The sequence below is a fragment of the Melanostigma gelatinosum genome (assembly GCF_949748355.1).
Source record: "Melanostigma gelatinosum genome assembly, chromosome: 1".
Taxonomy (NCBI): Eukaryota; Metazoa; Chordata; class Actinopteri; order Perciformes; family Zoarcidae; genus Melanostigma; species Melanostigma gelatinosum.
The window spans coordinates 257,501-284,516 of NC_136634.1; the positions used below are offsets into that span (position 1 = coordinate 257,501).

General features: G+C 26.0%; 1 protein-coding gene across 2 annotated transcripts in view; it reads right to left on the bottom strand.

The window, feature by feature from the left end:
* ptprbl (protein tyrosine phosphatase receptor type B, like) overlaps positions 1–27,016 on the bottom strand; it is a 78,962-nt gene that overhangs the window by 14,216 nt on the left and 37,730 nt on the right. For both annotated transcript variants that reach the window (XM_079271441.1, XM_079271440.1), the window contains exons 22-23: positions 271–288; positions 105–186 (exon numbers count right to left, since the gene is read on the bottom strand). In XM_079271441.1, the coding sequence (XP_079127567.1) occupies positions 105–186; positions 271–288 (100 nt within the window). The remainder of the gene's footprint in view (positions 1–104; positions 187–270; positions 289–27,016) is intronic.

Here is a 27,016-nt window from a genome sequence, read left to right on the forward strand (position 1 = left end):
AAAACAAAACAGAATAAAGTCACGATGAAGTCAGAGGTTCTTCAACAAAAAGTAACGGTCAATAAATCATCTTCCTTTATTTAAATGTGCATCATCCTGATCACCTCGTACTCCTCTGACAGAAGGTAGTTGGAGTCAGCCTGTAGTTTGTTGTAGTGACTCTCAAAGTTCAGGATCTTGATGGGACTGAAACACAAAATAAAAGTTTCAGTAAGAAGACAAACTGACAAAACATAAAGTGTTGATGAGAAGAAGTTTTGAGTTTCTCACCTCGAGACTCGACGGTTTCTGAGGAACAAAAGGAGAAAGTGATGTAAACATGAATAATGATGATGCCTTTTCATTATTTATAATATCTTCTATTGATATTTAGTACTATCATTAGTTTTAACTTTCACATCAGGATTATTAAAAGTAGAAGAGCAGTTAATACTGGCTTGTAAATCTAAGGTACACTGTTAGTAATAGTCTCAGTACTAACATAATATTAGTGTCAGTATGCAGTACAATCAGCTATGTACTTCAGGAGTATTATTAGTTTTAATATGTAGTATAATCAGCTGTGTACTACAGTAGTATTATTAGTTTTAATATGTAGTATAATCAGCGATGTACTTCAGGAGTATTATTAGTTTTAATATGCAGTACAATCAGCTATGTACTACAGTAGTATTATTAGTTTTAATATGTAGTATAATCAGCTATGTACTACAGTAGTATTATTAGTTTTAATATGTAGTATAATCAGCTATGTACTTCAGTAGTATTATTAGTTTTAATATGTAGTATAATCAGCTGTGTACTACAGTAGTATTATTAGTTTTAATATGTAGTATAATCAGCTATGTACTTCAGTAGTATTATTAGTTTTAATATGTAGTATAATCAGCTATGTACTACAGTAGTATTATTAGTTTTAATATGCAGTACAATCAGCTATGTACTACAGTAGTATTATTAGTTTTAATATGTAGTATAATCAGCTATGTACTACAGTAGTATTATTAGTTTTAATATGTAGTATAATCAGCTATGTACTTCAGTAGTATTATTAGTTTTAATATGTAGTATAATCAGCTGTGTACTACAGTAGTATTATTAGTTTTAATATGTAGTATAATCAGCTATGTACTTCAGTAGTATTATTAGTTTTAATATGTAGTATAATCAGCTGTGTACTACAGTAGTATTATTAGTTTTAATATGTAGTATAATCAGCTATGTACTTCAGTAGTATTATTAGTTTTAATATGTAGTATAATCAGCTATGTACTACATTAGTATTATTAGTTTTAATATGTAGTATAATCAGCTATGTACTTCAGTAGTATTATTAGTTTTAATATGTAGTATAATCAGCTATGTACTTCAGTAGTATTATTAGTTTTAATATGTAGTATAATCAGCTATGTACTACAGTAGTATTATTAGTTTTAATATGTAGTATAATCAGCTATGTACTTCAGGAGTATTATTAGTTTTAATATGTAGTATAATCAGCTATGTACTTCAGTAGTATTATTAGTTTTAATATGTAGTATAATCAGCTGTGTACTACAGGAGTATTATTAGTTTTAATATGTAGTATAATCAGCGATGTACTACAGTAGTATTATTAGTTTTAATATGTAGTATAATCAGCTGTGTACTACAGTAGTATTATTAGTTTTAATATGGAGTATAATCAGCTATGTACTACAGTAGTATTATTAGTTTTAATATGGAGTATAATCAGCTATGTACTTCAGGAGTATTATTAGTTTTAATATGTAGTATAATCAGCTATGTACTTCAGTAGTATTATTAGTTTTAATATGGAGTATAATCAGCTATGTACTACAGTAGTATTATTAGTTTTAATATGTAGTATAATCAGCTGTGTACTACAGTAGTATTATTAGTTTTAATATGGAGTATAATCAGCTATGTACTACAGGAGTATTATTAGTTTTAATATGTAGTATAATCAGCGATGTACTACAGTAGTATTATTAGTTTTAATATGTAGTATAATCAGCTATGTACTACAGGAGTATTATTAGTTTTAATATGTAGTATAATCAGCTGTGTACTACAGTAGTATTATTAGTTTTAATATGTAGTATAATCAGCGATGTACTACAGTAGTATTATTAGTTTTAATATGTAGTATAATCAGCTATGTACTACAGGAGTATTATTAGTTTTAATATGTAGTATAATCAGCTATGTACTACAGGAGTATTATTAGTTTTAATATGTAGTATAATCACCTGTGTACTACAGTAGTATTGTTAGTTTTAATATGCAGTATAATCAGCTGTGTACTACAGTAGTATTATTAGTTTTAATATGTAGTATAATCAGCGATGTACTACAGTAGTACTATTAGTTTTAATATGGAGTATAATCAGCTATGTACTTCAGGAGTATTATTAGTTTTAATATGTAGTATAATCAGCTGTGTACTACAGTAGTATTATTAGTTTTAATATGGAGTATAATCAGCTATGTACTACAGTAGTATTATTAGTTTTAATATGCAGTATAATCAGCTGTGTACTACAGTAGTATTATTAGTTTTAATATGTAGTATAATCAGCTGTGTACTACAGTAGTATTATTAGTTTTAATATGTAGTATAATCAGCTATGTACTACAGTAGTATTATTAGTTTTAATATGTAGTATAATCAGCTGTGTACTACAGTAGTATTATTAGTTTTAATATGCAGTATAATCAGCTATGTACTTCAGTAGTATTATTAGTTTTAATATGCAGTATAATCAGCTGTGTACTACAGTAGTATTATTAGTTTTAATATGTAGTATAATCAGCTATGTACTACAGTAGTAGTATTAGTTTTAATATGTAGTATAATCAGCTGTGTACTACAGGAGTATTATTAGTTTTAATATGTAGTATAATCAGCTATGTACTACAGTAGTAGTATTAGTTTTAATATGTAGTATAATCAGCTGTGTACTACAGTAGTATTGTTAGTTTTAATATGTAGTATAATCAGCTGTGTACTACAGTAGTATTATTAGTTTTAATATGCAGTATAATCAGCTGTGTACTACAGTAGTATTATTAGTTTTAATATGTAGTATAATCAGCTGTGTACTACAGTAGTATTATTAGTTTTAATATGTAGTATAATCAGCTATGTACTACAGTAGTATTATTAGTTTTAATATGCAGTATAATCAGCTATGTACTTCAGTAGTATTATTAGTTTTAATATGCAGTATAATCAGCTATGTACTACAGGAGTATTATTAGTTTTAATATGTAGTATAATCAGCTGTGTACTACAGGAGTATTATTAGTTTTAATATGTAGTATAATCAGCTATGTACTACAGTAGTATTATTAGTTTTAATATGTAGTATAATCAGCTATGTACTACAGTAGTATTATTAGTTTTAATATGCAGTATAATCAGCTATGTACTTCAGTAGTATTATTAGTTTTAATATGCAGTATAATCAGCGATGTACTTCAGGAGTATTATTAGTTTTAATATGTAGTATAATCAGCTATGTACTACAGTAGTATTATTAGTTTTAATATGTAGTATAATCAGCTATGTACTTCAGTAGTATTATTAGTTTTAATATGTAGCATAATCAGCTATGTACTACAGTAGTATTATTAGTTTTAATATGTAGTATAATCAGCTGTGTACTACAGTAGTATTATTAGTTTTAATATGTAGTATAATCAGCTATGTACTACAGTAGTATTATTAGTTTTAATATGCAGTATAATCAGCGATGTACTACAGTAGTATTATTAGTTTTAATATGTAGTATAATCAGCTATGTACTTCAGTAGTATTATTAGTTTTAATATGCAGTATAATCAGCTATGTACTTCAGTAGTATTATTAGTTTTAATATGCAGTATAATCAGCTATGTACTTCAGTAGTATTATTAGTTTTAATATGCAGTATAATCAGCGATGTACTACAGTAGTATTATTAGTTTTAATATGTAGTATAATCAGCTGTGTACTACAGTAGTATTATTAGTTTTAATATGTAGTATAATCAGCTATGTACTTCAGTAGTATTATTAGTTTTAATATGCAGTATAATCAGCGATGTACTACAGTAGTATTATTAGTTTTAATATGTAGTATAATCAGCTGTGTACTACAGTAGTATTATTAGTTTTAATATGCAGTACAATCAGCTATGTACTACAGTAGTATTATTAGTTTTAATATGTAGTATAATCAGCTGTGTACTACAGTAGTATTATTAGTTTTAATATGTAGTATAATCAGCTATGTACTTCAGTAGTATTATTAGTTTTAATATGTAGTATAATCAGCTATGTACTTCAGGAGTATTATTAGTTTTAATATGTAGTATAATCAGCTATGTACTACAGTAGTATTATTAGTTTTAATATGTAGTATAATCAGCTATGTACTACAGTAGTATTATTAGTTTTAATATGTAGTATAATCAGCTGTGTACTACAGTAGTATTATTAGTTTTAATATGTAGTATAATCAGCTATGTACTACAGTAGTATTATTAGTTTTAATATGCAGTATAATCAGCTGTGTACTACAGTAGTATTATTAGTTTTAATATGCAGTATAATCAGCTGTGTACTACAGTAGTATTGTTAGTTTTAATATGTAGTATAATCAGCTGTGTACTACAGGAGTATTATTAGTTTTAATATGTAGCATAATCAGCTATGTACTACAGTAGTATTATTAGTTTTAATATGTAGTATAATCAGCTATGTACTTCAGTAGTATTATTAGTTTTAATATGCAGTATAATCAGCGATGTACTTCAGGAGTATTATTAGTTTTAATATGTAGTATAATCAGCTATGTACTACAGTAGTATTATTAGTTTTAATATGTAGTATAATCAGCTATGTACTACAGTAGTATTATTAGTTTTAATATGTAGTATAATCAGCTGTGTACTACAGTAGTATTATTAGTTTTAATATGTAGTATAATCAGCTATGTACTACAGTAGTATTATTAGTTTTAATATGCAGTATAATCAGCTGTGTACTACAGTAGTATTATTAGTTTTAATATGCAGTATAATCAGCTGTGTACTACAGTAGTATTGTTAGTTTTAATATGTAGTATAATCAGCTGTGTACTACAGGAGTATTATTAGTTTTAATATGTAGTATAATCAGCTATGTACTACAGTAGTATTATTAGTTTTAATATGTAGTATAATCAGCTGTGTACTACAGTAGTATTATTAGTTTTAATATGGAGTATAATCAGCTATGTACTACAGTAGTATTATTAGTTTTAATATGCAGTATAATCAGCTGTGTACTACAGTAGTATTATTAGTTTTAATATGTAGTATAATCAGCTGTGTACTACAGTAGTATTATTAGTTTTAATATGTAGTATAATCAGCTATGTACTACAGTAGTATTATTAGTTTTAATATGTAGTATAATCAGCTGTGTACTACAGTAGTATTATTAGTTTTAATATGCAGTATAATCAGCTATGTACTTCAGTAGTATTATTAGTTTTAATATGCAGTATAATCAGCGATGTACTTCAGGAGTATTATTAGTTTTAATATGTAGTATAATCAGCTATGTACTACAGTAGTATTATTAGTTTTAATATGTAGTATAATCAGCTATGTACTTCAGTAGTATTATTAGTTTTAATATGTAGCATAATCAGCTATGTACTACAGTAGTATTATTAGTTTTAATATGTAGTATAATCAGCTGTGTACTACAGTAGTATTATTAGTTTTAATATGTAGTATAATCAGCTATGTACTACAGTAGTATTATTAGTTTTAATATGCAGTATAATCAGCGATGTACTACAGTAGTATTATTAGTTTTAATATGTAGTATAATCAGCTATGTACTTCAGTAGTATTATTAGTTTTAATATGCAGTATAATCAGCGATGTACTTCAGGAGTATTATTAGTTTTAATATGTAGTATAATCAGCTATGTACTACAGTAGTATTATTAGTTTTAATATGTAGTATAATCAGCTGTGTACTACAGTAGTATTATTAGTTTTAATATGTAGTATAATCAGCTGTGTACTACAGTAGTATTATTAGTTTTAATATGTAGTATAATTAGCTATGTACTACAGTAGTATTATTAGTTTTAATATGCAGTATAATCAGCTGTGTACTACAGTAGTATTATTAGTTTTAATATGTAGTATAATCAGCTATGTACTACAGTAGTATTATTAGTTTTAATATGTAGTATAATTAGCTATGTACTACAGTAGTATTATTAGTTTTAATATGCAGTATAATCAGCTGTGTACTACAGTAGTATTATTAGTTTTAATATGTAGTATAATCAGCTATGTACTACAGTAGTATTATTAGTTTTAATATGTAGTATAATCAGCTGTGTACTACAGTAGTATTATTAGTTTTAATATGTAGTATAATCAGCTATGTACTACAGTAGTATTATTAGTTTTAATATGCAGTATAATCAGCTGTGTACTACAGTAGTATTATTAGTTTTAATATGCAGTATAATCAGCTGTGTACTACAGTAGTATTGTTAGTTTTAATATGTAGTATAATCAGCTGTGTACTACAGGAGTATTATTAGTTTTAATATGTAGTATAATCAGCTGTGTACTACAGTAGTATTATTAGTTTTAATATGTAGTATAATCAGCTATGTACTTCAGTAGTATTATTAGTTTTAATATGCAGTATAATCAGCGATGTACTTCAGGAGTATTATTAGTTTTAATATGTAGTATAATCAGCTGTGTACTACAGTAGTATTATTAGTCTTAATATGCAGTACAATCAGCTATGTACTACAGTAGTATTATTAGTTTTAATATGTAGCATAATCAGCTATGTACTACAGTAGTATTATTAGTTTTAATATGTAGTATAATCAGCTATGTACTTCAGTAGTATTATTAGTTTTAATATGCAGTATAATCAGCGATGTACTTCAGGAGTATTATTAGTTTTAATATGTAGTATAATCAGCTATGTACTACAGTAGTATTATTAGTTTTAATATGGAGTATAATCAGCTGTGTACTACAGGAGTATTATTAGTTTTAATATGTAGTATAATCAGCTATGTACTACAGTAGTATTATTAGTTTTAATATGTAGTATAATCAGCTGTGTACTACAGTAGTATTATTAGTTTTAATATGTAGTATAATCAGCTATGTACTACAGTAGTATTATTAGTTTTAATATGCAGTATAATCAGCTGTGTACTACAGTAGTATTATTAGTTTTAATATGCAGTATAATCAGCTGTGTACTACAGTAGTATTGTTAGTTTTAATATGTAGTATAATCAGCTGTGTACTACAGGAGTATTATTAGTTTTAATATGTAGTATAATCAGCTATGTACTACAGTAGTATTATTAGTTTTAATATGTAGTATAATCAGCTGTGTACTACAGTAGTATTATTAGTTTTAATATGGAGTATAATCAGCTATGTACTACAGTAGTATTATTAGTTTTAATATGCAGTATAATCAGCTGTGTACTACAGTAGTATTATTAGTTTTAATATGTAGTATAATCAGCTGTGTACTACAGTAGTATTATTAGTTTTAATATGTAGTATAATCAGCTATGTACTACAGTAGTATTATTAGTTTTAATATGTAGTATAATCAGCTGTGTACTACAGTAGTATTATTAGTTTTAATATGCAGTATAATCAGCTATGTACTTCAGTAGTATTATTAGTTTTAATATGCAGTATAATCAGCTGTGTACTACAGTAGTATTATTAGTTTTAATATGTAGTATAATCAGCTATGTACTTCAGCAGTATTATTAGTTTTAATATGTAGCATAATCAGCTGTGTACTACAGGAGTATTATTAGTTTTAATATGTAGTATAATCAGCTATGTACTACAGTAGTATTATTAGTTTTAATATGTAGTATAATCAGCTATGTACTACAGTAGTATTATTAGTTTTAATATGTAGTATAATCAGCTATGTACTTCAGTAGTATTATTAGTTTTAATATGTAGTATAATCAGCTATGTACTACAGTAGTATTATTAGTTTTAATATGTAGTATAATCAGCTGTGTACTACAGTAGTATTATTAGTTTTAATATGTAGTATAATCAGCTATGTACTACAGTAGTATTATTAGTTTTAATATGTAGTATAATCAGCTATGTACTTCAGTAGTATTATTAGTTTTAATATGTAGTATAATCAGCTATGTACTACAGTAGTATTATTAGTTTTAATATGTAGTATAATCAGCTGTGTACTACAGTAGTATTATTAGTTTTAATATGTAGTATAATCAGCTATGTACTACAGTAGTATTATTAGTTTTAATATGCAGTATAATCAGCTATGTACTTCAGTAGTATTATTAGTTTTAATATGCAGTATAATCAGCGATGTACTTCAGGAGTATTATTAGTTTTAATATGTAGTATAATCAGCTATGTACTACAGTAGTATTATTAGTTTTAATATGTAGTATAATCAGTTATGTACTTCAGTAGTATTATTAGTTTTAATATGTAGCATAATCAGCTATGTACTACAGTAGTATTATTAGTTTTAATATGTAGTATAATCAGCTATGTACTACAGTAGTATTATTAGTTTTAATATGCAGTATAATCAGCGATGTACTTCAGGAGTATTATTAGTTTTAATATGTAGTATAATCAGCTATGTACTTCAGGAGTATTATTAGTTTTAATATGTAGTATAATCAGCTATGTACTACAGTAGTATTATTAGTTTTAATATGTAGTATAATCAGCTATGTACTACAGTAGTATTATTAGTTTTAATATGTAGTATAATCAGCTATGTACTACAGTAGTATTATTAGTTTTAATATGTAGTATAATCAGCTGTGTACTACAGTAGTATTATTAGTTTTAATATGTAGTATAATCAGCTATGTACTACAGTAGTATTATTAGTTTTAATATGCAGTATAATCAGCTGTGTACTACAGTAGTATTATTAGTTTTAATATGCAGTATAATCAGCTGTGTACTACAGTAGTATTGTTAGTTTTAATATGTAGTATAATCAGCTGTGTACTACAGGAGTATTATTAGTTTTAATATGTAGTATAATCAGCTGTGTACTACAGTAGTATTATTAGTTTTAATATGTAGTATAATCAGCTATGTACTACAGTAGTATTATTAGTTTTAATATGTAGTATAATCAGCGGTGTACTACAGTAGTATTATTAGTTTTAATATGTAGTATAATCAGCTGTGTACTACAGTAGTATTATTAGTTTTAATATGTAGTATAATCAGCTATGTACTACAGTAGTATTATTAGTTTTAATATGTAGTATAATCAGCTGTGTACTACAGTAGTATTATTAGTTTTAATATGTAGTATAATCACCTGTGTACTACAGTAGTATTGTTAGTTTTAATATGTAGTATAATCAGCTATGTACTACAGTAGTATTATTAGTTTTAATATGTAGTATAATCAGCTGTGTACTACAGTAGTATTATTAGTTTTAATATGTAGTATAATCAGCTATGTACTACAGTAGTATTATTAGTTTTAATATGTAGTATAATCAGCTGTGTACTACAGTAGTATTATTAGTTTTAATATGCAATATAATCAGCGATGTACTTCAGGAGTATTATTAGTTTTAATATGTAGTATAATCAGCTATGTACTACAGTAGTATTATTAGTTTTAATATGTAGTATAATCAGCTATGTACTACAGTAGTATTATTAGTTTTAATATGTAGTATAATCAGCTATGTACTACAGTAGTATTATTAGTTTTAATATGTAGTATAATCAGCTGTGTACTACAGTAGTATTATTAGTTTTAATATGTAGTATAATCAGCTATGTACTACAGTAGTATTATTAGTTTTAATATGCAGTATAATCAGCTGTGTACTACAGTAGTATTATTAGTTTTAATATGCAGTATAATCAGCTGTGTACTACAGTAGTATTGTTAGTTTTAATATGTAGTATAATCAGCTGTGTACTACAGGAGTATTATTAGTTTTAATATGTAGTATAATCAGCTGTGTACTACAGTAGTATTATTAGTTTTAATATGTAGTATAATCAGCTATGTACTACAGTAGTATTATTAGTTTTAATATGTAGTATAATCAGCGGTGTACTACAGTAGTATTATTAGTTTTAATATGTAGTATAATCAGCTGTGTACTACAGTAGTATTATTAGTTTTAATATGTAGTATAATCAGCTATGTACTACAGTAGTATTATTAGTTTTAATATGTAGTATAATCAGCTGTGTACTACAGTAGTATTATTAGTTTTAATATGTAGTATAATCACCTGTGTACTACAGTAGTATTGTTAGTTTTAATATGTAGTATAATCAGCTGTGTACTACAGTAGTATTATTCGTCTTAATATGCAGTATAATCAGCTATGTACTTCAGGAGTATTATTAGTTTTAATATGTAGTATAATCAGCTGTGTACTACAGTAGTATTATTAGTTTTAATATGTAGTATAATCAGCTATGTACTTCAGGAGTATTATTAGTTTTAATATGTAGTATAATCAGCTGTGTACTACAGTAGTATTATTAGTTTTAATATGCAGTATAATCAGCTGTGTACTACAGTAGTATTATTAGTTTTAATATGTAGTATAATCAGCTGTGTACTACAGTAGTATTATTAGTTTTAATATGTAGTATAATCAGCTATGTACTACAGTAGTATTATTAGTTTTAATATGTAGTATAATCAGCTGTGTACTACAGTAGTATTATTAGTTTTAATATGCAGTATAATCAGCTATGTACTTCAGGAGTATTATTAGTTTTAATATGCAGTATAATCAGCTGTGTACTACAGTAGTATTATTAGTTTTAATATGTAGTATAATCAGCTATGTACTACAGGAGTATTATTAGTTTTAATATGCAGTATAATCAGCTGTGTACTACAGTAGTATTATTAGTTTTAATATGCAGTATAATCAGCTATGTACTTCAGTAGTATTATTAGTTTTAATATGTAGTATAATCAGCTGTGTACTACAGTAGTATTATTAGTTTTAATATGCAGTATAATCAGCTATGTACTACAGGAGTATTATTAGTTTTAATATGCAGTATAATCAGCTGTGTACTACAGTAGTATTATTAGTTTTAATATGTAGTATAATCAGCTATGTACTACAGTAGTATTATTAGTTTTAATATGCAGTATAATCAGCTATGTACTACAGTAGTATTATTAGTTTTAATATGCAGTATAATCAGCTATGTACTACAGTAGTATTATTAGTTTTAATATGTAGTATAATCAGCTGTGTACTACAGTAGTATTATTAGTTTTAATATGCAGTATAATCAGCTATGTACTACAGGAGTATTATTAGTTTTAATATGCAGTATAATCAGCTGTGTACTACAGTAGTATTATTAGTTTTAATATGTAGTATAATCAGCTATGTACTACAGGAGTATTATTAGTTTTAATATGCAGTATAATCAGCGATGTACTTCAGGAGTATTATTAGTTTTAATATGTAGTATAATCAGCTATGTACTACAGTAGTATTATTAGTTTTAATATGTAGTATAATCAGCTATGTACTACAGTAGTATTATTAGTTTTAATATGCAGTATAATCAGCTATGTACTTCAGTAGTATTATTAGTTTTAATATGCAGTATAATCAGCGATGTACTTCAGGAGTATTATTAGTTTTAATATGTAGTATAATCAGCTATGTACTACAGTAGTATTATTAGTTTTAATATGTAGTATAATCAGCTATGTACTACAGTAGTATTATTAGTTTTAATATGTAGTATAATCAGCTGTGTACTACAGTAGTATTATTAGTTTTAATATGTAGTATAATCAGCTATGTACTACAGTAGTATTATTAGTTTTAATATGTAGTATAATCAGCTATGTACTACAGTAGTATTATTAGTTTTAATATGCAGTATAATCAGCTGTGTACTACAGTAGTATTATTAGTTTTAATATGCAGTATAATCAGCTGTGTACTACAGTAGTATTGTTAGTTTTAATATGTAGTATAATCAGCTGTGTACTACAGGAGTATTATTAGTTTTAATATGTAGTATAATCAGCTGTGTACTACAGTAGTATTATTAGTTTTAATATGTAGTATAATCAGCTATGTACTACAGTAGTATTATTAGTTTTAATATGTAGTATAATCAGCGGTGTACTACAGTAGTATTATTAGTTTTAATATGTAGTATAATCAGCTGTGTACTACAGTAGTATTATTAGTTTTAATATGTAGTATAATCAGCTATGTACTACAGTAGTATTATTAGTTTTAATATGTAGTATAATCAGCTGTGTACTACAGTAGTATTATTAGTTTTAATATGTAGTATAATCAGCGATGTACTTCAGGAGTATTATTAGTTTTAATATGTAGTATAATCAGCTATGTACTACAGTAGTATTATTAGTTTTAATATGCAGTATAATCAGCTATGTACTACAGTAGTATTATTAGTTTTAATATGCAGTATAATCAGCTATGTACTACAGTAGTATTATTAGTTTTAATATGCAGTATAATCAGCTATGTACTTCAGTAGTATTATTAGTTTTAATATGCAGTATAATCAGCTATGTACTTCAGGAGTATTATTAGTTTTAATATGTAGTATAATCAGCTGTGTACTACAGTAGTATTATTAGTTTTAATATGTAATATAATCAGCTATGTACTACAGTAGTATTATTAGTTTTAATATGTAGTATAATCAGCTGTGTACTACAGTAGTATTATTAGTTTTAATATGTAGTATAATCAGCTGTGTACTACAGTAGTATTATTAGTTTTAATATGTAGTATAATCAGCTATGTACTACAGTAGTATTATTAGTTTTAATATGTAGTATAATCAGCTATGTACTTCAGGAGTATTATTAGTTTTAATATGTAGTATAATCAGCTGTGTACTACAGTAGTATTATTAGTTTTAATATGTAGTATAATCAGCTATGTACTTCAGTAGTATTATTAGTTTTAATATGTAGTATAATCAGCTATGTACTTCAGGAGTATTATTAGTTTTAATATGCAGTATAATCAGCTATGTACTTCAGTAGTATTATTAGTTTTAATATGCAGTATAATCAGCTATGTACTTCAGGAGTATTATTAGTTTTAATATGCAGTATAATCAGCTATGTACTTCAGGAGTATTATTAGTTTTAATATGCAGTATAATCAGCTATGTACTTCAGGAGTATTATTAGTTTTAATATGCAGTATAATCAGCTATGTACTACATTAGTATTATTAGTTTTAATATGCAGTATAATCAGCTATGTACTACAGTAGTATTATTAGTTTTAATATGTAGTATAATCAGCTGTGTACTACAGTAGTATTATTAGTTTTAATATGTACTATAATCAGCTGTGTACTACAGTAGTATTATTAGTTTTAATATGTAGTATAATCAGCTGTGTACTTCAGTAGTATTATTAGTTTTAATATGTAGTATAATCAGCTATGTACTACAGTAGTATTATTAGTTTTAATATGTAGTATAATCAGCTGTGTACTACAGTAGTATTATTAGTTTTAATATGTAGTATAATCAGCTGTGTACTACAGTAGTATTATTAGTTTTAATATGTAGTATAATCAGCTATGTACTACAGTAGTATTATTCGTCTTAATATGCAGTATAATCAGCTGTGTACTACGGTAGTATTATTAGTTTTAATATGTAGTATAATCAGCTATGTACTACAGTAGTATTATTCGTCTTAATATGCAGTATAATCAGCTGTGTACTACAGTAGTATTATTCGTCTTAATATGCAGTATAATCAGCTGTGTACTACGGTAGTATTATTAGTTTTAATATGGAGTATAATCAGCTATGTACTACAGTAGTATTAGTTTTAATATGTAGTATAATCAGCTGTGTACTACAGTAGTATTATTCGTTTTAATATGTAGTATAATCAGCTATGTACTACAGTAGTATTATTAGTTTTAATATGTAGTATAATTAGCTGTGTACTACAGTAGTATTATTAGTTTTAATATGTAGTATAATTAGCTGTGTACTACAGTAGTATTATTAGTTTTAATATATAGTATAATCACCTGTGTACTACAGTGGTATTATTAGTTTTAATATGTAGTATAATCACCTGTGTACTACAGTAGTATTGTTAGTTTTAATATGTAGTATAATCAGCTATGTACTACAGTAGTATTATTAGTTTTAATATGTAGTATAATTAGCTGTGTACTTCAGTAGTATTATTAGTTTTAATATGGAGTATAATCAGCTATGTACTACAGTAGTATTATTAGTTTTAATATGCAGTATAATCAGCTGTGTACTACAGGAGTATTATTAGTTTTAATATATAGTATAATCACCTGTGTACTACAGTAGTAGTATTAGTTTTAATATGTAGTATAATCACCTGTGTACTACAGTAGTATTGTTAGTTTTAATATGTAGTATAATCAGCTGTGTACTACAGTAGTATTGTTAGTTTTAATATGTAGTATAATCAGCTATGTACTACAGTAGTATTGTTAGTTTTAATATGTAGTATAATCAGCTGTGTACTACAGTAGTATTATTAGTTTTAATATGTAGTATAATTAGCTGTGTACTTCAGTAGTATTATTAGTTTTAATATGGAGTATAATCAGCTATGTACTACAGTAGTATTATTAGTTTTAATATGCAGTATAATCAGCTGTGTACTACAGGAGTATTATTAGTTTTAATATATAGTATAATCACCTGTGTACTACAGTAGTAGTATTAGTTTTAATATGTAGTATAATCACCTGTGTACTACAGTAGTATTGTTAGTTTTAATATGTAGTATAATCAGCTGTGTACTACAGTAGTATTATTAGTTTTAATATGTAGTATAATCAGCTGTGTACTACAGTAGTATTGTTAGTTTTAATATGTAGTATAATCAGCTATGTACTACAGTAGTATTGTTAGTTTTAATATGTAGTATAATCAGCTGTGTACTACAGTAGTATTGTTAGTTTTAATATGTAGTATAATCAGCTATGTACTACAGTAGTATTGTTAGTTTTAATATGTAGTATAATCAGCTATGTACTACAGTAGTATTGTTAGTTTTAATATGTAATATAATCAGCTGTGTACTACAGTAGTATTGTTAGTTTTAATATGTAGTATAATCAGCTGTGTACTACAGTAATATTGTTAGTTTTAATATGTAGTATAATCAGCTGTGTACTACAGTAGTATTATTAGTTTTAATATGCAGTATAATCACCTGTGTACTACAGTAGTATTGTTAGTTTTAATATGTAGTATAATCAGCTGTGTACTACAGTAGTATTGTTAGTTTTAATATGTAGTATAATCAGCTGTGTACTACAGTAGTATTATTAGTTTTAATATGTAGTATAATCAGCTATGTACTACAGTAGTATTATTAGTTTTAATATGTAGTATAATCAGCTATGTACTACAGTAGTATTGTTAGTTTTAATATGTAGTATAATCAGCTATGTACTACAGTAGTATTGTTAGTTTTAATATGCAGTATAATCAGCTGTGTACTACAGTAGTATTATTAGTTTTAATATGCAGTATAATCAGCTGTGTACTACAGCAGTATTATTAGTTTTAATATGTAGTATAATCAGCTGTGTACTACAGTAGTATTATTAGTTTTAATATGTAGTATAATTAGCTGTGTACTACAGGAGTATTATTAGTTTTAATATGTAGTATAATCAGCTGTGTACTACAGTAGTATTATTAGTTTTAATATATAGTATAATCACCTGTGTACTACAGTAGTATTATTAGTTTTAATATGTAGTATAATCACCTGTGTACTACAGTAGTATTATTAGTTTTAATATGCAGTATAATCAGCTATGTACTTCAGGAGTATTATTAGTTTTAATATGCAGTATAATCAGCTATGTACTACAGTAGTATTATTAGTTTTAATATGCAGTATAATCAGCGATGTACTTCAGGAGTATTATTAGTTTTAATATGTAGTATAATCAGCTATGTACTACAGTAGTATTATTAGTTTTAATATGTAGTATAATCAGCTATGTACTACAGTAGTATTATTAGTTTTAATATGTAGTATAATCAGCTGTGTACTACAGTAGTATTATTAGTTTTAATATGTAGTATAATCAGCTATGTACTACAGTAGTATTATTAGTTTTAATATGCAGTATAATCAGCTGTGTACTACAGTAGTATTATTAGTTTTAATATGCAGTATAATCAGCTGTGTACTACAGTAGTATTGTTAGTTTTAATATGTAGTATAATCAGCTGTGTACTACAGGAGTATTATTAGTTTTAATATGTAGTATAATCAGCTGTGTACTACAGTAGTATTATTAGTTTTAATATGTAGTATAATCAGCTATGTACTACAGTAGTATTATTAGTTTTAATATGTAGTATAATCAGCGGTGTACTACAGTAGTATTATTAGTTTTAATATGTAGTATAATCAGCTGTGTACTACAGTAGTATTATTAGTTTTAATATGTAGTATAATCAGCTATGTACTACAGTAGTATTATTAGTTTTAATATGTAGTATAATCAGCTGTGTACTACAGTAGTATTATTAGTTTTAATATGTAGTATAATCAGCTATGTACTTCAGGAGTATTATTAGTTTTAATATGCAGTATAATCAGCGATGTACTTCAGGAGTATTATTAGTTTTAATATGTAGTATAATCAGCTATGTACTACAGTAGTATTATTAGTTTTAATATGCAGTATAATCAGCTATGTACTACAGTAGTATTATTAGTTTTAATATGCAGTATAATCAGCTATGTACTACAGTAGTATTATTAGTTTTAATATGCAGTATAATCAGCTATGTACTTCAGTAGTATTATTAGTTTTAATATGCAGTATAATCAGCTATGTACTTCAGGAGTATTATTAGTTTTAATATGTAGTATAATCAGCTGTGTACTACAGTAGTATTATTAGTTTTAATATGTAATATAATCAGCTATGTACTACAGTAGTATTATTAGTTTTAATATGTAGTATAATCAGCTGTGTACTACAGTAGTATTATTAGTTTTAATATGTAGTATAATCAGCTATGTACTACAGTAGTATTATTAGTTTTAATATGTAGTATAATCAGCTATGTACTTCAGGAGTATTATTAGTTTTAATATGTAGTATAATCAGCTGTGTACTACAGTAGTATTATTAGTTTTAATATGTAGTATAATCAGCTATGTACTTCAGTAGTATTATTAGTTTTAATATGTAGTATAATCAGCTATGTACTTCAGGAGTATTATTAGTTTTAATATGCAGTATAATCAGCTATGTACTTCAGTAGTATTATTAGTTTTAATATGCAGTATAATCAGCTATGTACTTCAGGAGTATTATTAGTTTTAATATGCAGTATAATCAGCTATGTACTTCAGGAGTATTATTAGTTTTAATATGCAGTATAATCAGCTATGTACTTCAGGAGTATTATTAGTTTTAATATGCAGTATAATCAGCTATGTACTACATTAGTATTATTAGTTTTAATATGCAGTATAATCAGCTATGTACTACAGTAGTATTATTAGTTTTAATATGTAGTATAATCAGCTGTGTACTACAGTAGTATTATTAGTTTTAATATGTACTATAATCAGCTGTGTACTACAGTAGTATTATTAGTTTTAATATGTAGTATAATCAGCTGTGTACTTCAGTAGTATTATTAGTTTTAATATGTAGTATAATCAGCTATGTACTACAGTAGTATTATTAGTTTTAATATGTAGTATAATCAGCTATGTACTACAGTAGTATTATTAGTTTTAATATGTAGTATAATCAGCTGTGTACTACAGTAGTATTATTAGTTTTAATATGTAGTATAATCAGCTGTGTACTACAGTAGTATTATTAGTTTTAATATGTAGTATAATCAGCTATGTACTACAGTAGTATTATTCGTCTTAATATGCAGTATAATCAGCTGTGTACTACGGTAGTATTATTAGTTTTAATATGTAGTATAATCAGCTATGTACTACAGTAGTATTATTCGTCTTAATATGCAGTATAATCAGCTGTGTACTACAGTAGTATTATTCGTCTTAATATGCAGTATAATCAGCTGTGTACTACGGTAGTATTATTAGTTTTAATATGGAGTATAATCAGCTATGTACTACAGTAGTATTAGTTTTAATATGTAGTATAATCAGCTGTGTACTACAGTAGTATTATTCGTTTTAATATGTAGTATAATCAGCTATGTACTACAGTAGTATTATTAGTTTTAATATGTAGTATAATTAGCTGTGTACTACAGTAGTATTATTAGTTTTAATATGTAGTATAATTAGCTGTGTACTACAGTAGTATTATTAGTTTTAATATATAGTATAATCACCTGTGTACTACAGTGGTATTATTAGTTTTAATATGTAGTATAATCACCTGTGTACTACAGTAGTATTGTTAGTTTTAATATGTAGTATAATCAGCTATGTACTACAGTAGTATTATTAGTTTTAATATGTAGTATAATTAGCTGTGTACTTCAGTAGTATTATTAGTTTTAATATGGAGTATAATCAGCTATGTACTACAGTAGTATTATTAGTTTTAATATGCAGTATAATCAGCTGTGTACTACAGGAGTATTATTAGTTTTAATATATAGTATAATCACCTGTGTACTACAGTAGTAGTATTAGTTTTAATATGTAGTATAATCACCTGTGTACTACAGTAGTATTGTTAGTTTTAATATGTAGTATAATCAGCTGTGTACTACAGTAGTATTGTTAGTTTTAATATGTAGTATAATCAGCTATGTACTACAGTAGTATTGTTAGTTTTAATATGTAGTATAATCAGCTGTGTACTACAGTAGTATTATTAGTTTTAATATGTAGTATAATTAGCTGTGTACTTCAGTAGTATTATTAGTTTTAATATGGAGTATAATCAGCTATGTACTACAGTAGTATTATTAGTTTTAATATGCAGTATAATCAGCTGTGTACTACAGGAGTATTATTAGTTTTAATATATAGTATAATCACCTGTGTACTACAGTAGTAGTATTAGTTTTAATATGTAGTATAATCACCTGTGTACTACAGTAGTATTGTTAGTTTTAATATGTAGTATAATCAGCTGTGTACTACAGTAGTATTATTAGTTTTAATATGTAGTATAATCAGCTGTGTACTACAGTAGTATTGTTAGTTTTAATATGTAGTATAATCAGCTATGTACTACAGTAGTATTGTTAGTTTTAATATGTAGTATAATCAGCTGTGTACTACAGTAGTATTGTTAGTTTTAATATGTAGTATAATCAGCTATGTACTACAGTAGTATTGTTAGTTTTAATATGTAGTATAATCAGCTATGTACTACAGTAGTATTGTTAGTTTTAATATGTAGTATAATCAGCTGTGTACTACAGTAGTATTGTTAGTTTTAATATGTAGTATAATCAGCTGTGTACTACAGTAATATTGTTAGTTTTAATATGTAGTATAATCAGCTGTGTACTACAGTAGTATTATTAGTTTTAATATGCAGTATAATCACCTGTGTACTACAGTAGTATTGTTAGTTTTAATATGTAGTATAATCAGCTGTGTACTACAGTAGTATTGTTAGTTTTAATATGTAGTATAATCAGCTGTGTACTACAGTAGTATTATTAGTTTTAATATGTAGTATAATCAGCTATGTACTACAGTAGTATTATTAGTTTTAATATGTAGTATAATCAGCTATGTACTACAGTAGTATTGTTAGTTTTAATATGTAGTATAATCAGCTATGTACTACAGTAGTATTGTTAGTTTTAATATGCAGTATAATCAGCTGTGTACTACAGTAGTATTATTAGTTTTAATATGCAGTATAATCAGCTGTGTACTACAGCAGTATTATTAGTTTTAATATGTAGTATAATCAGCTGTGTACTACAGTAGTATTATTAGTTTTAATATGTAGTATAATTAGCTGTGTACTACAGGAGTATTATTAGTTTTAATATGTAGTATAATCAGCTGTGTACTACAGTAGTATTATTAGTTTTAATATATAGTATAATCACCTGTGTACTACAGTAGTATTATTAGTTTTAATATGTAGTATAATCACCTGTGTACTACAGTAGTATTATTAGTTTTAATATGCAGTATAATCAGCTATGTACTTCAGGAGTATTATTAGTTTTAATATGCAGTATAATCAGCTATGTACTTCAGGAGTATTATTAGTTTTAATATGCAGTATAATCAGCCATGTACTACATTGGTATTATTAGTTTTAATATGCAGTATAATCAGCTATGTACTACAGTAGTATTATTAGTTTTAATATGTAGTATAATCAGCTGTGTACTACAGTAGTATTATTAGTTTTAATATGTACTATAATCAGCTGTGTACTACAGTAGTATTATTAGTTTTAATATGTAGTATAATCAGCTGTGTACTACAGTAGTATTATTAGTTTTAATATGCAGTATAATCAGCTATGTACTTCAGGAGTATTATTAGTTTTAATATGCAGTATAATCAGCTATGTACTTCAGGAGTATTATTAGTTTTAATATGCAGTATAATCAGCCATGTACTACATTGGTATTATTAGTTTTAATATGCAGTATAATCAGCTATGTACTACAGTAGTATTATTAGTTTTAATATGTAGTATAATCAGCTGTGTACTACAGTAGTATTATTAGTTTTAATATGTACTATAATCAGCTGTGTACTACAGTAGTATTATTAGTTTTAATATGTAGTATAATCAGCTATGTACTACAGTAGTATTATTAGTTTTAATATGTAGTATAATCAGCTGTGTACTACAGTAGTATTATTAGTTTTAATATGTAGTATAATCAGCTGTGTACTACAGTAGTATTATTAGTTTTAATATGTAGTATAATCAGCTATGTACTACAGTAGTATTATTAGTTTTAATATGTAGTATAATCAGCTGTGTACTACAGTAGTATTATTAGTTTTAATATGTAGTATAATCAGCTATGTACTACAGTAGTATTATTAGTTTTAATATGTAGTATAATCAGCTGTGTACTACAGTAGTATTATTCGTCTTAATATGCAGTATAATCAGCTGTGTACTACAGTAGTATTATTCGTCTTAATATGCAGTATAATCAGCTGTGTACTACAGTAGTATTAGTTTTAATATGTAGTATAATCAGCTATGTACTACAGTAGTATTAGTTTTAATATGTAGTATAATCAGCTGTGTACTACAGTAGTATTATTAGTTTTAATATGTAGTATAATCAGCTGTGTACTACAGTAGTATTATTAGTTTTAATATGTAGTATAATCAGCTATGTACTTCAGTAGTATTATTAGTTTTAATATGTAGTATAATCAGCTGTGTACTACAGTAGTATTATTAGTTTTAATATGTAGTATAATCAGCTGTGTACTACAGTAGTATTATTAGTTTTAATATGTAGTATAATCAGCTATGTACTTCAGTAGTATTATTAGTTTTAATATGTAGTATAATCAGCTGTGTACTTCAGTAGTATTATTAGTTTTAATATGCAGTATAATCAGCTATGTACTTCAGGAGTATTATTAGTTTTAATATGCAGTATAATCAGCTATGTACTTCAGGAGTATTATTAGTTTTAATATGCAGTATAATCAGCTATGTACTTCAGGAGTATTATTAGTTTTAATATGCAGTATAATCAGCTATGTACTACATTAGTATTATTAGTTTTAATATGCAGTATAATCAGCTATGTACTACAGTAGTATTATTAGTTTTAATATGTAGTATAATCAGCTGTGTACTACAGTAGTATTATTAGTTTTAATATGTACTATAATCAGCTGTGTACTACAGTAGTATTATTAGTTTTAATATGTAGTATAATCAGCTGTGTACTACAGTAGTATTATTAGTTTTAATATGTAGTATAATCAGCTATGTACTACAGTAGTATTATTAGTTTTAATATGTAGTATAATCAGCTGTGTACTACAGTAGTATTATTAGTTTTAATATGTACTATAATCAGCTGTGTACTACAGTAGTATTATTAGTTTTAATATGTAGTATAATCAGCTGTGTACTACAGTAGTATTATTAGTTTTAATATGTAGTATAATCAGCTATGTACTACAGTAGTATTATTAGTTTTAATATGTAGTATAATCAGCTGTGTACTACAGTAGTATTATTAGTTTTAATATGTAGTATAATCAGCTGTGTACTACAGTAGTATTATTAGTTTTAATATGTACTATAATCAGCTGTGTACTACAGTAGTATTATTAGTTTTAATATGTAGTATAATCAGCTATGTACTACAGTAGTATTATTAGTTTTAATATGTAGTATAATCAGCTATGTACTACAGTAGTATTATTAGTTTTAATATGTAGTATAATCAGCTATGTACTACAGTAGTATTATTAGTTTTAATATGTAGTATAATCAGCTGTGTACTACAGTAGTATTATTCGTCTTAATATGTAGCATAATCACCTGTGTACTACAGTAGTATTATTAGTTTTAATATGTAGTATAATCAGCTGTGTACTTCAGTAGTATTATTAGTTTTAATATGTAGTATAATCAGCTATGTACTACAGTAGTATTATTAGTTTTAATATGTAGTATAATCAGCTGTGTACTACAGTAGTATTATTCGTCTTAATATGCAGTATAATCAGCTGTGTACTACAGTAGTATTATTAGTTTTAATATGTAGTATAATTAGCTGTGTACTTCAGTAGTATTATTAGTTTTAATATGGAGTATAATCAGCTATGTACTACAGTAGTATTATTAGTTTTAATATGCAGTATAATCAGCTGTGTACTACAGGAGTATTATTAGTTTTAATATATAGTATAATCACCTGTGTACTACAGTAGTAGTATTAGTTTTAATATGTAGTATAATCACCTGTGTACTACAGTAGTATTGTTAGTTTTAATATGTAGTATAATCAGCTGTGTACTACAGTAGTATTATTAGTTTTAATATGTAGTATAATCAGCTGTGTACTACAGTAGTATTGTTAGTTTTAATATGTAGTATAATCAGCTATGTACTACAGTAGTATTGTTAGTTTTAATATGTAGTATAATCAGCTGTGTACTACAGTAGTATTGTTAGTTTTAATATGTAGTATAATCAGCTATGTACTACAGTAGTATTGTTAGTTTTAATATGTAGTATAATCAGCTATGTACTACAGTAGTATTGTTAGTTTTAATATGTAGTATAATCAGCTGTGTACTACAGTAGTATTGTTAGTTTTAATATGTAGTATAATCAGCTGTGTACTACAGTAATATTGTTAGTTTTAATATGTAGTATAATCAGCTGTGTACTACAGTAGTATTATTAGTTTTAATATGTAGTATAATCAGCTGTGTACTACAGTAGTATTATTAGTTTTAATATGCAGTATAATCACCTGTGTACTACAGTAGTATTGTTAGTTTTAATATGTAGTATAATCAGCTGTGTACTACAGTAGTATTGTTAGTTTTAATATGTAGTATAATCAGCTGTGTACTACAGTAGTATTATTAGTCTTAATATGCAGTATAATCAGCTGTGTACTACAGTAGTATTATTAGTTTTAATATGCAGTATAATCACCTGTGTACTACAGTAGTATTGTTAGTTTTAATATGTAGTATAATCAGCTGTGTACTACAGTAGTATTGTTAGTTTTAATATGTAGTATAATCAGCTATGTACTACAGTAGTATTGTTAGTTTTAATATGCAGTATAATCAGCTGTGTACTACAGTAGTATTATTAGTTTTAATATGCAGTATAATCAGCTGTGTACTACAGCAGTATTATTAGTTTTAATATGTAGTATAATCAGCTGTGTACTACAGTAGTATTATTAGTTTTAATATGTAGTATAATTAGCTGTGTACTACAGGAGTATTATTAGTTTTAATATGTAGTATAATCAGCTGTGTACTACAGTAGTATTATTAGTTTTAATATATAGTATAATCACCTGTGTACTACAGTAGTATTATTAGTTTTAATATGTAGTATAATCACCTGTGTACTACAGTAGTATTATTAGTTTTAATATGCAGTATAATCAGCTATGTACTTCAGGAGTATTATTAGTTTTAATATGCAGTATAATCAGCTATGTACTTCAGGAGTATTATTAGTTTTAATATGCAGTATAATCAGCTATGTACTTCAGGAGTATTATTAGTTTTAATATGCAGTATAATCAGCTATGTACTACAGTAGTATTATTAGTTTTAATATGTAGTATAATCAGCGGTGTACTACAGTAGTATTATTAGTTTTAATATGCAGTATAATCAGCTATGTACTACAGTAGTATTATTAGTTTTAATATGCAGTATAATCAGCTATGTACTTCAGGAGTATTATTAGTTTTAATATGCAGTATAATCAGCTATGTACTACATTGGTATTATTAGTTTTAATATGCAGTATAATCAGCTATGTACTACAGTAGTATTATTAGTTTTAATATGTACTATAATCAGCTGTGTACTACAGTAGTATTATTAGTTTTAATATGTAGTATAATCAGCTGTGTACTACAGTAGTATTATTAGTTTTAATATGTAGTATAATCAGCTATGTACTACAGTAGTATTATTAGTTTTAATATGTAGTATAATCAGCTGTGTACTACAGTAGTATTATTAGTTTTAATATGTAGTATAATCAGCTGTGTACTACAGTAGTATTATTAGTTTTAATATGTAGTATAATCAGCTATGTACTACAGTAGTATTATTCGTCTTAATATGCAGTATAATCAGCTGTGTACTACGGTAGTATTATTAGTTTTAATATGGAGTATAATCAGCTATGTACTACAGTAGTATTAGTTTTAATATGTAGTATAATCAGCTGTGTACTACAGTAGTATTATTAGTTTTAATATGTAGTATAATCAGCTGTGTACTACAGTAGTATTATTAGTTTTAATATGTAGTATAATTAGCTGTGTACTACAGTAGTATTATTAGTTTTAATATGTAGTATAATTAGCTGTGTACTACAGTAGTATTATTAGTTTTAATATATAGTATAATCACCTGTGTACTACAGTGGTATTATTAGTTTTAATATGTAGTATAATCACCTGTGTACTACAGTAGTATTGTTAGTTTTAATATGTAGTATAATCAGCTATGTACTACAGTAGTATTATTAGTTTTAATATGTAGTATAATCAGCTGTGTACTACAGTAGTATTATTAGTTTTAATATGTAGTATAATTAGCTGTGTACTTCAGTAGTATTATTAGTTTTAATATGGAGTATAATCAGCTATGTACTACAGTAGTATTATTAGTTTTAATATGTAGTATAATTAGCTGTGTACTTCAGTAGTATTATTAGTTTTAATATGGAGTATAATCAGCTGTGTACTTCAGTAGTATTATTAGTTTTAATATGGAGTATAATCAGCTATGTACTACAGTAGTATTATTAGTTTTAATATGTAGTATAATCAGCTGTGTACTACAGTAGTATTATTAGTTTTAATATGTAGTATAATTAGCTGTGTACTTCAGTAGTATTATTAGTTTTAATATGGAGTATAATCAGCTATGTACTTCAGTAGTATTATTAGTTTTAATATGTAGTATAATCAGCTGTGTACTACAGTAGTATTATTAGTTTTAATATGTAGTATAATTAGCTGTGTACTTCAGTAGTATTATTAGTTTTAATATGGAGTATAATCAGCTATGTACTACAGTAGTATTATTAGTTTTAATATGCAGTATAATCAGCTGTGTACTACAGGAGTATTATTAGTTTTAATATATAGTATAATCACCTGTGTACTACAGTAGTATTATTAGTTTTAATATGTAGTATAATCAGCTGTGTACTACAGTAGTATTGTTAGTTTTAATATGTAGTATAATCAGCTGTGTACTACAGTAGTATTATTAGTTTTAATATGTAGTATAATCAGCTATGTACTACAGTAGTATTGTTAGTTTTAATATGTAGTATAATCAGCTATGTACTACAGTAGTATTATTAGTTTTAATATGTAGTATAATCAGCTATGTACTACAGTAATATTGTTAGTTTTAATATGTAGTATAATCAGCTGTGTACTACAGTAGTATTATTAGTTTTAATATGCAGTATAATCACCTGTGTACTACAGTAGTATTGTTAGTTTTAATATGTAGTATAATCAGCTATGTACTACAGTAGTATTATTAGTCTTAATATGCAGTATAATCAGCTGTGTACTACAGTAGTATTATTAGTTTTAATATGCAGTATAATCACCTGTGTACTACAGTAGTATTGTTAGTTTTAATATGTAGTATAATCAGCTATGTACTACAGTAGTATTATTAGTCTTAATATGCAGTATAATCAGCTGTGTACTACAGTAGTATTATTAGTTTTAATATGTAGTATAATCAGCTATGTACTACAGTAGTATTATTAGTTTTAATATGTAGTATAATCAGCTGTGTACTACAGTAGTATTATTAGTTTTAATATGTAGTATAATTAGCTGTGTACTTCAGTAGTATTATTAGTTTTAATATGGAGTATAATCAGCTATGTACTTCAGTAGTATTATTAGTTTTAATATGCAGTATAATCACCTGTGTACTACAGTAGTATTGTTAGTTTTAATATGTAGTATAATCAGCTATGTACTACAGTAGTATTATTAGTCTTAATATGCAGTATAATCAGCTGTGTACTACAGTAGTATTATTAGTTTTAATATGTAGTATAATCAGCTATGTACTACAGTAGTATTATTAGTTTTAATATGTAGTATAATCAGCTGTGTACTACAGTAGTATTATTAGTTTTAATATGTAGTATAATTAGCTGTGTACTTCAGTAGTATTATTAGTTTTAATATGGAGTATAATCAGCTATGTACTT